Here is a 17,344-nt window from a genome sequence, read left to right as displayed (position 1 = left end):
CCTTGGAGTGAAAGCATAATGCGCACGGCTAAAAAACCACCCAGTTATGCATTGACGAAGTATGTCAAGCTATTAGGCTACGACAGCGCTTATGTCAGCGCATGCGCGCAGAGTGTCGTGCGACGCACGCTCGTGGGCGCGGATATACGTAAGCATTTCGGCCGCTCGGCTTCGGTTTAGCGCGCCGGGAGAGTCGGAATTCACTAGGCCGCAGGACTCAGAAAAAAAACCTAAAAATATATACTCCTATTACTGACGGGTAGCTAAAAATTTCTGACTGAAGCGCTCAACTCTAAGTTCAAAAGTGCATTGAATATGATATTATGCAACCAGTTTACAAGCTAACACGGTTCACTTGTTTTCTGACTTCTGCTTCCGCTGACAATATCGTGCAGACAAAACAGATAACTGAAAGGTTTTACTGGAATACTCGGTATAGCCCCGAAAGCGATTTAACTACATGTGCTGTTTTAAAAGGTACGAAAAAGCGCTAGTTCAAATGCTCAAGATCCCACTTTTAGACATTCGCAACTGGTTCGGTTATATAGCGAGGAAGACACGACAGAATCAGAGAGAGAGAGAGAGGAAGGCAGAGTAGCCCCGACGTAGTACGAACGTACAGGTGCGGACATAAGTAAACGGAGCACTAGATTCCGTTCTAAGTGCAATCACGCCTTCCCTATCGGAAATGAAGTAACACTGTCCGTCCATGAGAAAGCGCAATGGCGTTCCCCACCATAATGCACACACCATAGCTCGCAATTTCAATTAGGCAACGCGTAAAAAATGGTAGAAGGAAATAGCGTGCTCCGTTTACTTTCGTCCGCACCTGTACGTTACGTGACGCGTAGTAGCAAAACAGTGACGAATGGATGCATTTCGCGTTTGTAATCGCATGGATACCAATACGAATTCTCCAGCGCGAAGCGAGAAACTAAACCAAGCCTCATGCAGTCGCGAGTGACTTACCTCGAGCTGACTGCCGTCTCCTGTTCCAGAGCCGCATGCTTCGTCACTGCGAGATGGCAAAAGGAGTGTAATGCTGAGGACCTAGAACGTCGTAACGATGCTTACACAATCGCGCATTTTCGACGCCGCTCAGTGGCAGCTATCTAATCTAGTACACTATAGACGCAGCAATATTTAACAACGGTCGTATTCGGTTGCGAATACAACGACGCTGTAATGATTACTTAAAAGCTGACCTTTGCTTTACGCTTTATTTGTGCATCGGTTTTAATGCCAAAGCATTTCTTGGCCCATGAGTGGCGTCGCCGGAAGCTGTGGAGAGACGCTGTGGACGGAACTTGTGGACAGAGCGTGTCCGCACGAACTGAATGAAAATAGTGAAGTCTAGTGAATGCGCAGATGTCTCCGAAATGTATCTTCGAGGTATGTACTGAGGCATGCATGAGTAATTACAAGCATCTAAATTACAGACGTACGTTTCCGGTAAACTACTCCGTGCTTGGTGTGCAGTCGTAGCGCTATCATACGGCACCCACTGTAACCCCCCTTGCAATCTACGGCGCTGGTCCAGCAGATGGCGCGCGCGTAGGCGAGATGGCGGGCGCGCATGAGGAAGGACGCGCATTAAGAGAAATGGTTCGCATTACTGCACCTAAGCAGACTTAATTGCACACCTGTACTTGTTTTAGAGGCGAACTGAGCAGAGAGGATAGTCTGTAATGAAAACTGAATGTCAGCCAGGATACCAGCCAAGCAAGCTGCTTCAGATGAAGTGTATGGAGGGAGCACTAATAGTTCATGTCTGCAAATTAGGCATATGCAGGCGGTTGGCATCGCAAACATCTACAAAACAAATAAAAACGGTGGCGCGTCTATATGTGCCGGCGTCGGCAACAATTTTCAGCTTTACCATTCTTCCCAGAATGCCTGCGAAGCGACAACTTGTTCTCGTTTTCTTATTTTTTTATTTTTGCAAAGATTTGCGTGTTAAGGGAAACGCACACGCGGTTTCACAAGCTTTCGAAACTGTACCGCCGCTTACTTCGGCCTCCCCGTCTGCAATGCTGCAAGGCCGGCGAGGAATTTCAGACAAGGCGCTCCGATCGGTCGGCTAAGTACACAAGCCCTTCCCACTAAGCACACGTTTGACCCTTTCACAGAAATGTGAGTGTACGGCGTGCGTCAGCGCAAGAGCCGTGCTGTATAAATGACGATTTAACAGAAAAGCGTTCCGTATACGACAAATGCAAGAGCTACCACCACCTTTCTCTACGTGGAAATCACTGGAAAGACCGTATACGCAACCACTGCCTCCCACATTCACGCATACTTCTGCCGATCCACTGTCGCTTTGTCTTTTTAATTTGCGTTCAGCCTGCACGACTGTGCCACGACCCCCGCGAGAAATAAAAAGAAAGAATAAACAAGTGGTAGGATTTTAACGGACTTAAACCAAGCAGACGCGCGAAAGCATGTGTTTAGCCCGATTGGCTCATGGTTTCGCTTTGCAGGGTCGTCGGCACGTCTGGCGACGATATTAGGCCCAGGTTGGGCTCTGACCTGCTCTTCGACTAACACTCCTCTTCAGCGGAGTGGCTGCGCGCTTTGAAGCAGCCACCGCAAGAGGGGCCTGCCACATTCCCTCGTTCCCATCGTACCCTCCCCTCCTTCCATAGAAACCACGCGTCTGAGCGCGCTCTTCGGGTTCCTGCGACGGCCCACTAACCCGACGCTAAACCCAGGACTGGACGCTTAACAGCTGCGCTGTAAAAGGGTGAGCTGATCACAGATAGCGAGTTTAAAACAGAGCGACCGTCCTCAGCGTGCACGCGCGTTGTTTGTGCGGATGAACACGATGCCCTCAGCACGGCATTAACGCGCTTACATTCTTGGAAGCTATCAGCCTAGCCACACTGTAGATAACACTGATGAGCTTGGCAGCCCAGCATACTTGAACTACGCACCCCTGACAAAAATGGTCAACAGACAGTCTACAGACTTCTTATGGACTCATTGCCTTCCTATAGATATTATTTGTCTATTCATAGTCTATAGAATGTCTACACAAAAAAGTCTACTAAAGTGTATCACCATAAATTTACCGATTGTCTATGACTGTCTATGGGATTTGTATTGCCTATAGACTGTTATCTAGAGTGTGTATAGAGAGTCTATAGACTTTATACACAGAAGTCTATGGACAGTCTATAGACTGTCTAAAGAAATGTTTGTAAGAGACAGCAGCGGATTGCGCAGTATTGTTGTAAGCGCCACAACTCAGATGATTAACTGCGATGAGGAAGAGAAAAACTTCTTTCGCGCAACTCTTTAAGCTGTACCTCCCAACGCTTTTAAGAAGCAATTCGCAATCGCTAACACAAGAGCACTGTCATCGTCACCCAAGATAAGTCAATTGCAGAACTATACTACCTCTGCAGTTAGCCTTAATTACCCTTGTTTAGCCAGGCCAAGCCACACTTCCCCCAAAAAACCTTTCAACCTCATCGACCTAGCAGAGCCTCTGCCACCCTAGTTTTAACTTACCTTGGTGCCCACTCTAACTCTTACGACAGTACCGATAACCTGCACTGCGCGTTACATGGCCTACCACAGAACATTTGATTTTATTTGGTTCCTCGATATTCGAGTAGAGGCTGGGCTAAAGGCTCTCAGAAGGCCTGGAAAAGGCCCCAGCTTTCCTGTATACAGTCCGGCAGCAGTTGTCCGCCTGCCGCGTGTTATCGAGACATTGAAAAAAAAATTAAACTTAAAGTAAAACAAAATTATTTGATCTCAGCTAGGATATCAATTGGCATTTCCTCTCTAACCTACGCTGCTCGCCAGCTGTATCCCAGAATTAGATATCGTTGCTCTTACTAACGCGCGCCGCATAGTCCATGGTCTCGTTTTAATCATTTTCGTTAGCGTTTTCGCTAGGATCCGCTAACTTTACTACGTGCAGCACAGACCCCCCGAAAAGGTTAGAAACCTTGGAGAGCCCAGCTACGCGGGTTCCCTGCTTTGAAAACTTATAAACTTCTCCGCCTCCCTTTCGACCAATTATACATGCACACAACGTAAGCTGCCCATTTTTCTTAGAAGGTACATCCTATCCGGACAGGCAATTCTGCAGTTTATTTTCAACTATGTGCAATCCTTCATTAGGTCAGCGCGAAAGGAAGCCCCCGTCACTCCTCCCACAAGTTAAAAGAAAAGGAAGTACGTGACTGACGCCGCATACATAATAGGCGGCATGCAATCCGTTACTTCAAGAGCTGCGCACCAGGCGCGCAGCCCGAGGCAACCGGCCAGACTGGCCGGCAACGCACCTGCTAGTGTCGCCCGGCGAGGTCTGCTGGGGTGGTTGCCGATGGTGACCGTCCGCGTGGATTCCCTGAAACTGGGTCGCTTGATGCGAACTCGGGACGCTGGGGGAAAGAGTACAGCGCAGTCAGTCGTAACGACGTCAATCGATTTATACATCAGTCAGTCAACTAATTTCCCAACCGAACAAACGAGCAAAGAGGCGCATCTCCCCTCTCTCTACAAAGTTAAAGCTGGTGTTTTGTATGAACAGCTCAAATGTGCATCGGAAAGTGTAAAGAAAGCAGCCTCGAATTTTGCGCATCAAGCGCACTACTTCGAGACTCATGAATCAGGAAACTATATCGCGGCAATTTACGGCTTTCCTACGGCTTCGCGGCTGATAAAAATTCGTCCTGGTTCCGGACTCGAATCCGGGGCCACCGAGTGGGCGAGGCCGGATCAGTCGCAAATGAAAAGTGGAACAATATACGAGTGTTGTAACGAAAGTCGACGCAAAGGTTGGCATAACTTCTCTTGACACACACCGCTAAAATTTTACGTGTTTGTAGGGTAGCTCTTCACCTATAATAACCACTAGTTTTCTCAGGTAACTAATGGATCTTATTCACAGCATGCAGCTAATGAATTTTAAGAAGCTACGGACCGTCATGTAGCTTTTGACGAACGGATGATGCAGGCACTCCGACATTTACAGAAAGTCACTGAATGTTTGAAGCGATGACGCCGTTGACAGGAGCAATCTTCTGAGGTGGATTAAGAAGTATGAACAAGGAATACCAGCGCTGAAGATGAACCACACAGTGGGACAAAATTCACTGCGACCACTGACAGGAATCGCCAGCGAGTGTATACGAACTGACGCTGGCTCAAATGCTTCGCTTGTGATGGGGGCTATATTGAGTAGTGTCCTTGTATTAAGAAATGGTTGCTCTACAAGCACGTAGAATTTGAACGACGTATGTCAGTTAATAAAGAGTTATACCAACTATCGCATTACTTTCGGTATAACCTAATGTATCTTAGTAAAAAGTGCTGACGGAAATCTCTTACGATGCAGTATATATAAAGCAATGGAAGCTGTGTGTAGCAGCGCGGCTGTAGTTGTGTGGATTCCGAGTAAAGTTACTGCATTTGTTTGAAATACAATCCACTTTGGGTCCCCTCTAGCTTTTGAAAGCTGGCTCAGTGCGTAAATGTTTTCACGATCTCCCTTCACGTTTCGCTAACCGTTCACTTTTTACGCCGAACGTATATAATCGAGCGTTTACAGAACACCGAATACGCATCAAAAGATTGTCAACAGGTACACAGTGCCTGCAGTGATCACAAGCTACACTTATTTGGCAGTAGTATAAGAAGCCAATATCGCTGCTTAATGTGGTTTTCTTTCGTCTCAATAGACTGGCATTCACAATGAAACCGTGACATTTCTGGCTGGATCATCGTGTTTAAAATAAACGTAACCGAGACCGTTCTTAGTCGGTTCTCCTTTAAGCTTCAAACGCTTCTGCACAAGCTATAATTTGAATGCAAGATTATTCTCCCAGAATATTCCATCGCAAGATACGAAACTATTAAAAAAGAAAAGAAAAGCCACACTTGCTTTTCCAAAGTCTGTCAGTGGTGTCACTAACCTGCTTTCGCATCACCGAGCTTGCCATGCTTCTGTTTTAGAAGCTCACTGTCATCCGCTGAAAGGGGGAAAAGAAAGACATTCGTAAAGGCGATATACTTTCCATTTCGTGATTAGCATAAGAAACATGAACGTCAGAGAGAGACAGCAGAAAACTGTGGCTAACCATTGCAGGAGTGCAGAAACATGCGATGCCAAAGGGAAGGTCGCGGCAAATTACAATCCTACACTCACCAGCTTCCTGTTTCCTCTTCCTAGCCAGTTTTTCCCGCAGGTCCCCTATTTCATCTGAAGTGCACAAAGAAAACAAAAAAGCGCCATTAATGCGGTATTCAAGCTACTTCTTACAAGAAGCAAGAAAGGCGAGACCCTTCCTATACTTTCAAATACTATCTCGAATCTTCCTCTTTCCATCCATTTTCTTGGCAAAAAAAAGGACCGGGTCTGGTGAGTGTAAGTTCGTACATGACACCACGCCAAACTAATGCGCCTAAAGTGGCACCAGCACCCGTGTGACGGGAGCATTTCGAACGCCGTCGGACCAACAGTCGGTCGACTCAAGGACCAACTGAGCACTGCTACAGAAGCGGCTGCAAGGGCCATCGAGTAAACGGAGCAGCGCGCAAGAAATCTACGCAAATTCCAAGGGCCTCCGATAGGCGGTAGCGTGAACTCTCGAACGCGGGGCGCTCGCGGCTATGCGCTGAGAAATGAGTGAGTGAGTGAATACACTTTATTGCTCTAATAAAGGAGTCTTGCTGCTTGCCGGAAGATTGCCGATGTCTTCCAGGCTGAGCGTGGTTGGCGCCCCTAGTCCAAGGCACCACTGTCCCTGGCCATCCGGCATGCGTGGCTCACTAGGTCTCTTTGGACCTTGAGCTGGCTGCTGGGTAGCCGGTCCTCCCACTGCTCCGCATTTGGCGCTTTGTTACCTCGGAAAGCTACATTGTGTACGCATTCCCATGTGATATGATACAGCGTGCCGGTTGCCCCGCACCACGGACATGTACCCCTATACTGCACCGGATACATCTTATGTAGAATGTGAAGGTTGTGGAAGGCTCCTGTTTGGAGTCTTCTCCAACATGTCGCTTCATATTGTGTTAGCAGAGGATGTGGCTGGGGATATTTGCGTCTTCTGCCTTTGATGAGGTTGAGGATAGCTGCGTACGTGAGCTCCACCGCTATCTCCGCGCCGTCCGAGGCGTTTGACGCACCAGCTCGGATAGTAAGCACGCGAGCTAGCTTGTACGCCTTCAGATTGCCTTCGACTCCGGCGTGTCCCGGTGAAATGTGAGCAGTATAACCGCCAGAAAATTACTCAGGAAACGTGCCCATTTTGCGGAAACAAAATAGGCCGGCGACAAAACCACTACCACGAACATTACTCGAACATTGCAAGCGATATCAAAATGCCCGAAATAATTGCTCGCTAAAAAGTGCATGCACTAGTGCTACTACAGAGCGTCCAGAACCAATAGAGCTGATGATAAAGGCAATTCCGAAAACCTCACGTAAAGTAAACATCGCGTTTTTTAAGCTTTTCTTTGGTCAAACTTGCGGGCGTCACCGTTTGCATAACGACGCCAGCGCTGCAACTGCTTGGTGTGAGATTATAAAACTTTTCGGTGGCGATCGAGTTTGCTGCGTAGAAGCGGTACCACCATCTTCGAGTTCGGTCCCGATCGAGAATCTTGGAGGCCTTCGACTCCATTTCCAGTTGAAACTGTCTGCACGACACGGGCTTAAGGCATAGAACAAAGTAGTTTTAGGAACCACAGCTTCCAGTTTCACGCCTCAAACTGTCACTTCACTGCACTCTACTTCTGAAATCGGCAGAAGCTGCTCTTCTCAGCATACATCTGCTCGCCGACATGCTTTAGCCGGACATATTCAGCATCCGAAAAGCTAAAATATTAACGACCAATCGCAAAGCAAATATCCGTCCCATAGACGCGTTTGGTGCGTTAGGGTGTATGCACCTTGTCGTACACATATCATGCTCATGTTACGCGCCAGGCGGTAGTCTACAAATGTCACAATAGACTTTTAGCATAGGGCATACGCGTACCTGTTACCGCGCATCTCCAGTGCGCATGCGCCCAATGGTTCCGAAGGGGCACGCAGCTGGCTAGCACCTATGCCCCTGATGGCACCTAGCAGTCCGCGCTGTATATGCTAAAGGTCTGTTCCATAGCGAACTATAACCGCGCGTGTAGTCGGTGGCACTCCTTGCAAACAGCTCAACATAGTATAAGTGGTGGTGGTGGTGGTGGTGGTGGGGGGGGGGGGGGGGGGGTCAGTCATTTCCCCCCTGCCCTCCTTAACTGGCGTGCTGTCTACACGGCTTGGAACACCACTGATACAATGGACCTGGGTCCATGTGATTTGTGCTTGACGGTCCGGTGGTCGTCTTATCATTTTAACTGTAGTTTGGGTGAACACTCACTTTTTCACAGACAGCTTTAAAACAGCAAAACGCATCTCCTGAACATCTTCGTCTCTTTACGCGCGTGCGTGCGTGCGTGTGTGTGCGTGTGTGTGGATAAATTCAAAGACGCCACGGTGGTTCAGTGGTTATGGTGCTCGGCTGCTGACCCGAAAGACTCGGGTTCGATCCCGGCCGCGGCGGTCTAATTTCGATGGAGGCGAAATCCTAGAGGCCCGTGTACTGTGCGATGTCAGTGCACGTTAAAGAATCCCAGGTGGTCGAAATTCCCGGAGCCCTCAACTACGGCGTCCCTCATAGTCTGAGTCGATTTTAGACGTTAAACCCCATAAATCATAAACCAAATAATTTCCTTTTAGGAAGTCATTTAGGCGGAGTTCGCCACTGCAGTAATGAGCGCATTTCCCCGTTTGTAGCCCAGCGCTGAACGGCAGCCCCCGCCGACCGAAACCAAAACGGTAAACACAGAGGCCTACGCGACTGTGCCTACGTACGCAGGCGCATCTCAACGCCAACACCAGGGAGAAAAGATACACAGCCAAATATATGTACACCTTCCCGCGCACAGACACTGGTATTATGACTCGAGCAAGATCGCCGGAGACACACGCTGGCGATGCGAGAAATTTAACCGCCTGCAGGCTGGAAGAACGAGTCCTACTTAGGCGGAAATCCTTCGGTTACTGAGCTGTGCTAGCCCGCACCTTAAGCCGCCCACTTCTTGATTAACACATTCGGCCTTGAGGAACTAAGCGAGCTGACTCGCGAATCCTCGCGCCGAGCACAGACGCCTTCGTCAAGACAATGCCTTACTAAGCCCGCTCGCGATCAAGGAGAACCGACGACAACAGCAGTAGCGTTCTCCGATCGGGACTACAGGCAGTTCCAGCTATCTCCCTCTGCCTCCCAGGAGCGGTGTGCCGATCGCGCGTCAACGGCCTTCCGCGCGCAGCCAGCATCGCGCTGTGGTCGAGTCTCGCGTCACTGCCCCACTTCACAGCCAGCTAGTAAACGAGAGGTCAGGGTTTCGTGGCAAACGATTAAAGCTGCTATCGGATGCAAATGCCGCGGAATTGGGGCGAGATAGTTGCCGCAACAACAGCAACCTCTGCACAATGCTACACGCGCAAAGGCAGGCCCCCGAGGCAGTGCCGGTAGCCCTTATAGCTGTTACCACGGTTAACACGCGAAACGCAGTGAACGCCTGCGACCGGATAACAGGTCCACGCGCACCTCGAAACCGGGCCTGTGATCGCAGCGTCGCATAACGGCCGACTGAGCAACTTCGCCGATGGAAGCAAAAGCATACATGAACCCTGCTCGGCGCTACCATTCGAGTTACACAATCCATTGCTACTTACATTTTCCTCCCTTCCCTTGCGGCGAACTCGTGGCTTTTCCTTCCGGGCGGACCCGAGCGAGGTTGCAAAGAGCTAGATTTCCTCCAACAGAGAGATCCCTGACCAGATACCAAGCCATCAGCTGGCGCCGGTTACAAACTTACACATTTCCAAACCCGGCCTTCTGGAGTCTTATGTATACCCCGGGCAACGTTCAGAAGAATGCGCAAACTGCGAACTTCGGGCCACCTTGGACCACATACTATGGGAATGTTACACATTTCCAAACCCGGCCCTCTGGAGTCTTATGTATACCCCGGGCAACGTTCAGAAGAATGCGCAAACCGCGAACTTCGGGCCACCTTGGACCACATACTATGGGAATGTTCTCATGACCTCCCGGGAGGGACGAGGCTTAGAGACGAAAGATCAATGGGAGACCTTACAACTAAACTCCGACTCGGCGACTCGGCTACAACTCGTCCGACTGGCCGAAGAAGCCACCGCCTAGAGTCAAGACCTTTCGCCCGTCGTCTAGGCGGACTCTTCCTGTTGGACAATAAAGTTTTCCTATCCTATCGTATCCCTTACGACGCAGTTCGGGTGTCCGCCGAGATGCGAGACAATTACTGAGCCATTTCCTTTCCTCAAAAACAAAGTTTACTTGCTGCTCATTTCCGGTGCCTGTAAAATTAATAATACGTAATAATTATTAATAATAATTAATGTATGCTGCGCGATGTCAGTGCACGCAAAAGAACCCCAGGTGGTCGAAATTTCCGGAGCCCGTCACTGCGGCGTCTCTCATAGCCTGAGTCGCTTTGGGACGTTAAACCCCATAAACTAACCAACCAATAATAATTAATAATTGGTTTTTGGGGAAAGGAAATGGCGCAGTATCTGTCTCATATTGTTGGACACCTGAACCGCGCCGTAAGGGAAGGGATAAAGGAGGCAATGAAAGAAGAAAGGAAGGAATAGGTGCCGTAGTGGAGGGCTCCGGAATAATTTAGACCACCTGGGGATATTTAACGTGTTCTGACATCGCACAGTACACGGGCGCCTTAGCGTTTCGCCTCCATCGAAATGCGGCCGCCGCGGTCGGGTTCGAACCCGAGTACTCCGGATCAGTAACCTAGCGCCCTAACCACTGAGCCACCACGGCGGGTATCGACTGTGTTCAGGGGACACAGTGGCCCGCGCCGTGGAAAGATGAGGTCCCCTAGTTCCTCTGAAGGCGTGCCAAGATGACTCTTCGTTAAATGGGTCCTGAAACACGTTCTGAGGAGCGTACACAAACACGTTCAATCACTACACTACGCTGTCATGAATATCTGGGCCAAATAAGACACCTCTACACGCAGCAGGGAACTCCCAATCAGTTGCCGAGCCATTTACGGCGACCTTGACATACTCGTGCCCTCCTTCGTGTCACGCTCCTGCGTATGTCGGTTGAGAGATGGCTATTAGATTCTTTCAGATGTCATGCAGCGGCCCTGGCCGCGGCCAGTCAGCCGCGTCGCTCCGGCGGTTCAGGAGTCTCCACCCCCGGGGAATTACCGCGCGCGTCGGCATCCGGCGGTGCGGCAGAACGGGCGGGCCGGCGCAGAAGCGCCGGTCTTCCATCGTGCAAAAAGTGATGAAAGGAGAGGCAAACGCGCGGAAACGCAGAAATTCAAATTTTGACAACAGATAACTCAGCTTCCAACAAATTTTGGTTTTGCTTTACGGGCGTTTAACGTCCCAAAGCGACCTAGGCTATGAGGGACGCCGTAGTAGAGGGCTCCGCAAATTTCGACCACCTGGGGATCTTGAACGTGCACTAACATCGCATAGTACACGGGCCCCTTAGAATTTTAAAAAATGAAAATTGGTTGTTAGAGAAAACCCGCCGCGGTGGCTCAGTGGTTAGCGCGCTCGGCTACTGATCCGGAGTTCCCGGGTTCGAACCCGACCCCGGCAGCCGCGTTTCGATGGAGGCGAAATGCTAAGGCGCCCGTGTGCTGTGCGATGTCAGTGCACGTTAAAGATCCCCAGGTGGTCGAAATTATTCCCGAGCCCTCCACTACAGCCCTTATTTCTTCCTTTCTTTTCTTAGTCCCTCCAAATTTATCCCTTCCCTTACTGCGCGGTTCAGGTGTCCAACGATATAAGAGACAGATACTGCGCCATTTCCTTCCCCCAAAACCAATTATTATTATTATTATTATTATTATTAATAGAATTGGAATAGAATTGCAAAGCCTTCGCATAATTCGCACGTAAGCTCCTTAACTTCCCTCGGTTATTAATTGAGAGCCCTTTTAAGGGCCCACTTGCTACTGAACCTTGTTACTAAACCTGTTACACGGGTAAGAATACTGGCGCCTTGATGACAAAGCAGTAACGCGAGCCTGGCGTTCTCACCGCTCTTTCATTTGTTCATCACATCGTTGATTCGTTCGTTTGCCACCGTCCCCTGGGTTCGTCGCTGCGCACCCGCTATAGCACGCGCGTAAAAAAGAAATGCACAGCGACACCTAATTACATTATGCGTTGGCAATTAGAAGCTGTTGGTACCTTTACCGAAAATGAAGTCACTGCCTCTCTGGTGACCTAACTTCCCTACAGCCAATGGGCGAATTTTATGACCGACGACGCGTTTTAGCCCCATCAGGCTTCTAAAACTCTTAGTTCATGTATCTTTTTTTTTCTGTCAGAGAAGTTTCACAAGTTTCACCGCTCGGCGGATTGCAGACATTATGATTAAAGGCCCGGTTTGGAGGTGCGACGATGGTAATTCATCTGGCCGCTGGCGTTTCGTGTGTTCTATCCTCACCTATATATCTTACACCGTGGTTCAGGCAAATACAGATATGCATAACACCGCAGCTGATGCTCTTTCCCATGCACCAGGCGTACCTCAACCTCTTCCTACCTCCCTCCTGGCCGATCCACTCCTAACCCACTTAACATCCTCTGCATCCCTAAGGCAGCGTACACGCGCTCTCGTTCCCCCGTGTACCTACCCCCTTCCCCTAGTCAAACTCTGGTGAAGGAGGTCTCTCCAGGCGCCTCCGGGTCGGAGTGGCTCTTACCCTGGCGGTTCGGGCACTAGTGGCGTAGCCAGAGTTTACAAACTCCTGACAAATGCCCACACTGTGCAGCACCTGCTAAGGACGTGCCCAGGTGCGTGGCCGGGTTCTTCGGGAGGCAGGGCTGTCTTTCTCCGAGCAATGACTCACACTTTTGTTTCGTGGTTGACGGACAACCACAGCTACGCACAAGCACGTATCTCTTCTATCGCGCATAGTATCCTACATCGCACCCGCCACATCCCGATAACCCAGCTCGTCTGGACACCTGGCCATATATGTCGCTCCCTGGCAATGCGCGCGTTCATGCGACAGCCCGAGAACTTATGCGCCGGTTGCTAGTGGAAGGCCATACCAGCCTAGAGAAAGCGGAGGCCATTCTACTCACCTATTCGCACATACTCCAACATTGCCGACTGTCCCGCAGAACATAACCACCTCACAAAAATCTCCCTGGCCTTCTGACGGCAACTCAAGGCCAACACTTTTCCCCATCTTGCGCTTAGGCACACCTTTTATCCCACATGTTATCCCGAAAATTGCCCCCTCCCCTTTTGTGGCGCGCATCCCACCTTACTCTATTCTACATGGAAATGCCCCAATCCTCCCTCAGAACATCCCCATACCGCACCCCTCCCCGTACCAGTGGGAAGCCGCCCTGTCTATAGCTCTGTTGACTCTGGACGACCAATGTAACCTGACAGCGCGGGCCATTCGGATAGCTACAGCAAATGGAGCTCTTGACTAAGGTCTCCGCTCCTTGGGGGCCTTCTTCCCACTTAAGTTAATAAATGTTTCTCTGCCTCTCTCTTACTCACATGAGACTGGACTCCATGCTTACTTGCACGACTTTCTAACGCCACTTCTTAACTTTATATGCCCTGCGGCAAAAGGTTAGGCAACAAAATTAATGACGATTACACGCGTGGTAATGGGGATGACTAGCGCTATAGCTATGGAAACACGACCACGCTTCAACCCAAATCAGCGTCCATACCGCTCATGCAGGCTGCTCCGGCCTTTCTCCACGTTTCTCATCCATGACGCATCCTAATTCTGCGAACGCGCACGGGAGGTCAAGATAACAGGGAAGAGCTATATACTGGAGAGGTCACGAAGGGCAGATTATCAAGACACGTACTCAGGCCTATAATACGTTGATCGTCCTCAATCTTGATGCGTGTGCTGCTAGCATTGATTTCTAGCTGAGTTAAAAGCAGGTTCGAACTGAAAAAATGCGTGTTAGAACTTCGCCGGAGCGATGGCGACTCGCGCATATGGTAAATACTTCTTTTTGCAACCTCCTTACTGCGAGCTTCGGCATATAAAGAACGTCTGCCGCGTGACAAGTCATGTTCATTGTGAGCGGACTTTAACGAATTGCAGCGTGCTGAAACGGCGGCGACAACTAAGGTTATCATGCCTGGCTGGATAATAAGTTGATCATTGGCAGCAGTTTGGCGGAATTTTCCCAATTTTTAACACCATGACGCAGCTTATCTGGTTAAGCGCAATGTGGCGCATTTGGGGCATATGTGGTGTCAGTGCGACCGTGTGCGGTAAAAGTAACCACAACATGAAAGCTGCCTTCTGGTCAGGACAGGGTCGGGTCGCCGCCTTCTAGCCCGACTTCACATCCAGCACACCCAATTCACAGAGGAGAGATGCCGCCTTCCCGTACACTGGAGACGCGCCCTCCACGTACGGCCTCTCCCCACCAACATGTCCAAAGAGGACCATAATGGCAGGCGCCAGGCGCGGGCGGAAGCCTTGGACCGCCATTTTGGGAATAAACCAGGAGTCTTCTACGTGGACGCCTCCGGCCCGGACCCCAAGGGATGGTACATGGCCGCGGTCGTCCACGAGGGCAAAACAGTAGACGCCCTTACTTTCAAGGCCCAGTCAGCAATTCACGCAGAAGAGGTCGCCATCGCCCTGGCAGCCTCCGACTCCTCCTCCAAATACATAATCACCGACTCGCGAGGGGTTTGTCGAAACGTCGAGCAAGGGTGGGCTACTCCCCTGGCTTATCGCATCTATCAAAATTGTAGCCGAGACTCCGATCCTGCGCACCGATCTATTATCTGGGCTCCAGGTCACCAAGGCCTCCACGGAAACGAAGCAGCCGACGCCGCCGCCCGCGCGCTCTCTCTCCGGGCGTTTCCCTCGGGACCCGACGATGACCAGGACTCCGATTTCAATCCGGTTTACACTTTTAAGGAAATATGCGATTACTACAAATCCACCCACCAAACTCTTCCCACTCCTTGCAAAGGGCTGGGGAAGGCCAACGAGCGGGTACTCCTGCGCCTGCTCACTAACACGATGATGTGCCCGGCAACTCTAAAGCATTTCAATCCTCAATTCGACGGGCGGTGCTCACACTGTGGGGAGGTGTCGGACACCTACCACATGGTGTGGGCCTGCCAGCAGAACCCATCCCTACCCCCTATCCCAAACCCCACCCGAGAGGACTGGGAGGCGACCCTGTCCGGCTGCTGCACCCTCCGGGCCCAAAGGGCCTTAACGCAGCGTGCCCGGGCTGCGGCAACCGCCAATGGGGTGCCTGACTAGGCATCCCCACCTAGTGGTTGTAAGGGCGTGACCCTTCAGGTCACGGACCCCAACACCTCTCTCTATAATTAATAAATGTTTTTACCACCACCACCACTGGTATTACTGCCTGAAACCTACTAACATCGCTGTAGAAGTTAGCGCCCCTGAGAAACGTTAAAGATGTACTTAAACAAAGTTCTAGTGTGTCCGTTTTTACTGGCTTGAAAGAGGCCTATAGGAAATAACGAAAATTAGCTGGAAACACCAGTGCGCAATGTGAATAATTATTTACAAATGGTTCTGTACCGCCAGTTTCCGTCTCGGTCGCTCGGTCGGCGCAAGAGCTGAGGTGCACCTTAACACCAGGGTCGACCGGCCAACCTGGACTATCACAATACTGATGTCGTCGCTGTCATCGGCAAGCACTGGTTGCTCATGTGAACAACCACAGGGTTCGGTGACGTCACAATAATTGGGGCAAGTGCACCTTGACGTCACTGGATGAGGGTGGAAATGCCGAGCGGCTCATAGGACAACATTCAAAACCGTATTAAATAATGTTGTGTTCCACTCAAGGCCTGCGACTAAAACTTGATAGAAGGCATCCCCTAACGGCCATTAAACAGAATAATAATAATTGGTTTTTGGGGAAAGGAAATGGCGCAGTATCTGTCCCGTATATCGTTGGACACCTGAACCGCGCCGTAAGGGAAGAGATAAACGAGGGAGTGAAAGAAGAAAGGAAGAGGTGCCGTAGTGGAGGGCTCCGGAATAATTTCGACCACCTGGGGATCTTTAACGTGCACTGACATCGCACAGCACACGGGCGCCTTAGCGTTTTTCCCCCATAAAAACGCAGCCGCCGCGGTCGGGTTCGAGCCCGGGAACTCCAGGTCAGCAGCCGAGCGCCCTAACCACTGAGCCACCGCTGCGGGTCCATTAAAGACATAAAATCGTTTGCTTGCGTTCGAAATTTTGTGTAGATACCCTTTTAAGCGAGGACGAAAGTTCTACAGAGTTCGGTGTGCGCTGTTAGGGCGTTCTTTCAGAGAAAAACAAAACAAAACTACTTTGCTCTTCCCATTACGTTCGCAGTGGTAATACACGGATGCCAGCTATTAGTGACCGTTGTCAGCAAGCCGGCATAAGCTTCATTTAAATACCAGTTCCAGCACCTATTTAGCACCCTCCTCCCCAATCCCACCATGGAGGTGCCCGGCCGGCAATGGGCAAAGAGCAGCCGGAAAGCAGCGCAGTGGGGGATTACGACGGGGTGCGATGGGAGGCTGCGCTTTCGCAATCTAACCTGCGGATGAACAAGTGGACAACTCCACACTTGATGTTCTGCGTCATGGCAACCATGGCAGTCAGTGTACTCATATTTTCTACAGCGCGTCTACGTGTGCCGGGCAGTGACATCTGCCCGTTCGTTCTTGAGTAGCAGCATCCACTCAGCGCCCTTTCACATAGGCTTGAACAGGCTCAATGAGCGGGTATACCGCGCTGCGTATACGTTACCTTGGGCAACCGTGTACACTTCAGAAACCCCCAGGATGCGCTTCAGCAGCTGCTCCTCCCGTATCCGCTCCGAGTCGACCGTGACCGAGGCGTCCGCCTCTGAAAGGAACCACAACGTTCGATGGAGAGTCAAGTGCAAAGTTCACGCGAGACACGCATGTGACATACACAGCTCGTAAGGATGCAACTGACTCAAATCGAGCTTTCCTTATATACAAGCAACTTAGTTGTTTCGTTCTCTTTTTTTTGCCGCGCTTTCTTTCCAGGCCTAGTAAAGTATTTCATGGCGCTTTCGTTCTAACCTCTATAAGATTACGCGCGTGGTGCGATCTATAGGGTGCAGCGTTCACAGCGGATGCAGCTGCTGTTGCTCGTCTCACACGCGAGCCAACAGCGTTTGTTCTGCGGCGCCCTGTACGAGGCCAGCTTCGGAACGCGTATGGCTCGCGTTTGAAAAGGCAAGACGGGAAGCAATGCA

At 50.5% G+C, this 17,344-nt stretch overlaps 1 protein-coding gene across 2 annotated transcripts in view; it reads right to left on the bottom strand.

Annotated features, from left to right (window-relative positions):
• The window catches only part of LOC144128881 (uncharacterized), a 57,927-nt gene that overhangs the window by 1,714 nt on the left and 38,869 nt on the right, over window positions 1–17,344 (bottom strand). Inside the window, exons 9-13 of one of the 2 annotated variants that reach the window (XM_077662654.1) lie at window positions 16,867–16,965; window positions 6,164–6,217; window positions 5,931–5,987; window positions 4,299–4,397; window positions 970–1,015 (exon numbers count right to left, since the gene is read on the bottom strand). In XM_077662654.1, coding sequence (XP_077518780.1) covers window positions 970–1,015; window positions 4,299–4,397; window positions 5,931–5,987; window positions 6,164–6,217; window positions 16,867–16,965 — 355 coding nt within the window. The remainder of the gene's footprint in view (window positions 1–969; window positions 1,016–4,298; window positions 4,398–5,930; window positions 5,988–6,163; window positions 6,218–16,866; window positions 16,966–17,344) is intronic. The other variant, XM_077662655.1, reaches the window with a different exon arrangement.

The sequence above is a fragment of the Amblyomma americanum genome, chromosome 4 (genome assembly GCF_052857255.1).
Source record: "Amblyomma americanum isolate KBUSLIRL-KWMA chromosome 4, ASM5285725v1, whole genome shotgun sequence".
NCBI lineage: Eukaryota > Metazoa > Arthropoda > Arachnida > Ixodida > Ixodidae > Amblyomma > Amblyomma americanum.
Note: the sequence above shows the minus strand (reverse complement) of the source record. Positions and strands in the feature narration are given on the sequence as shown.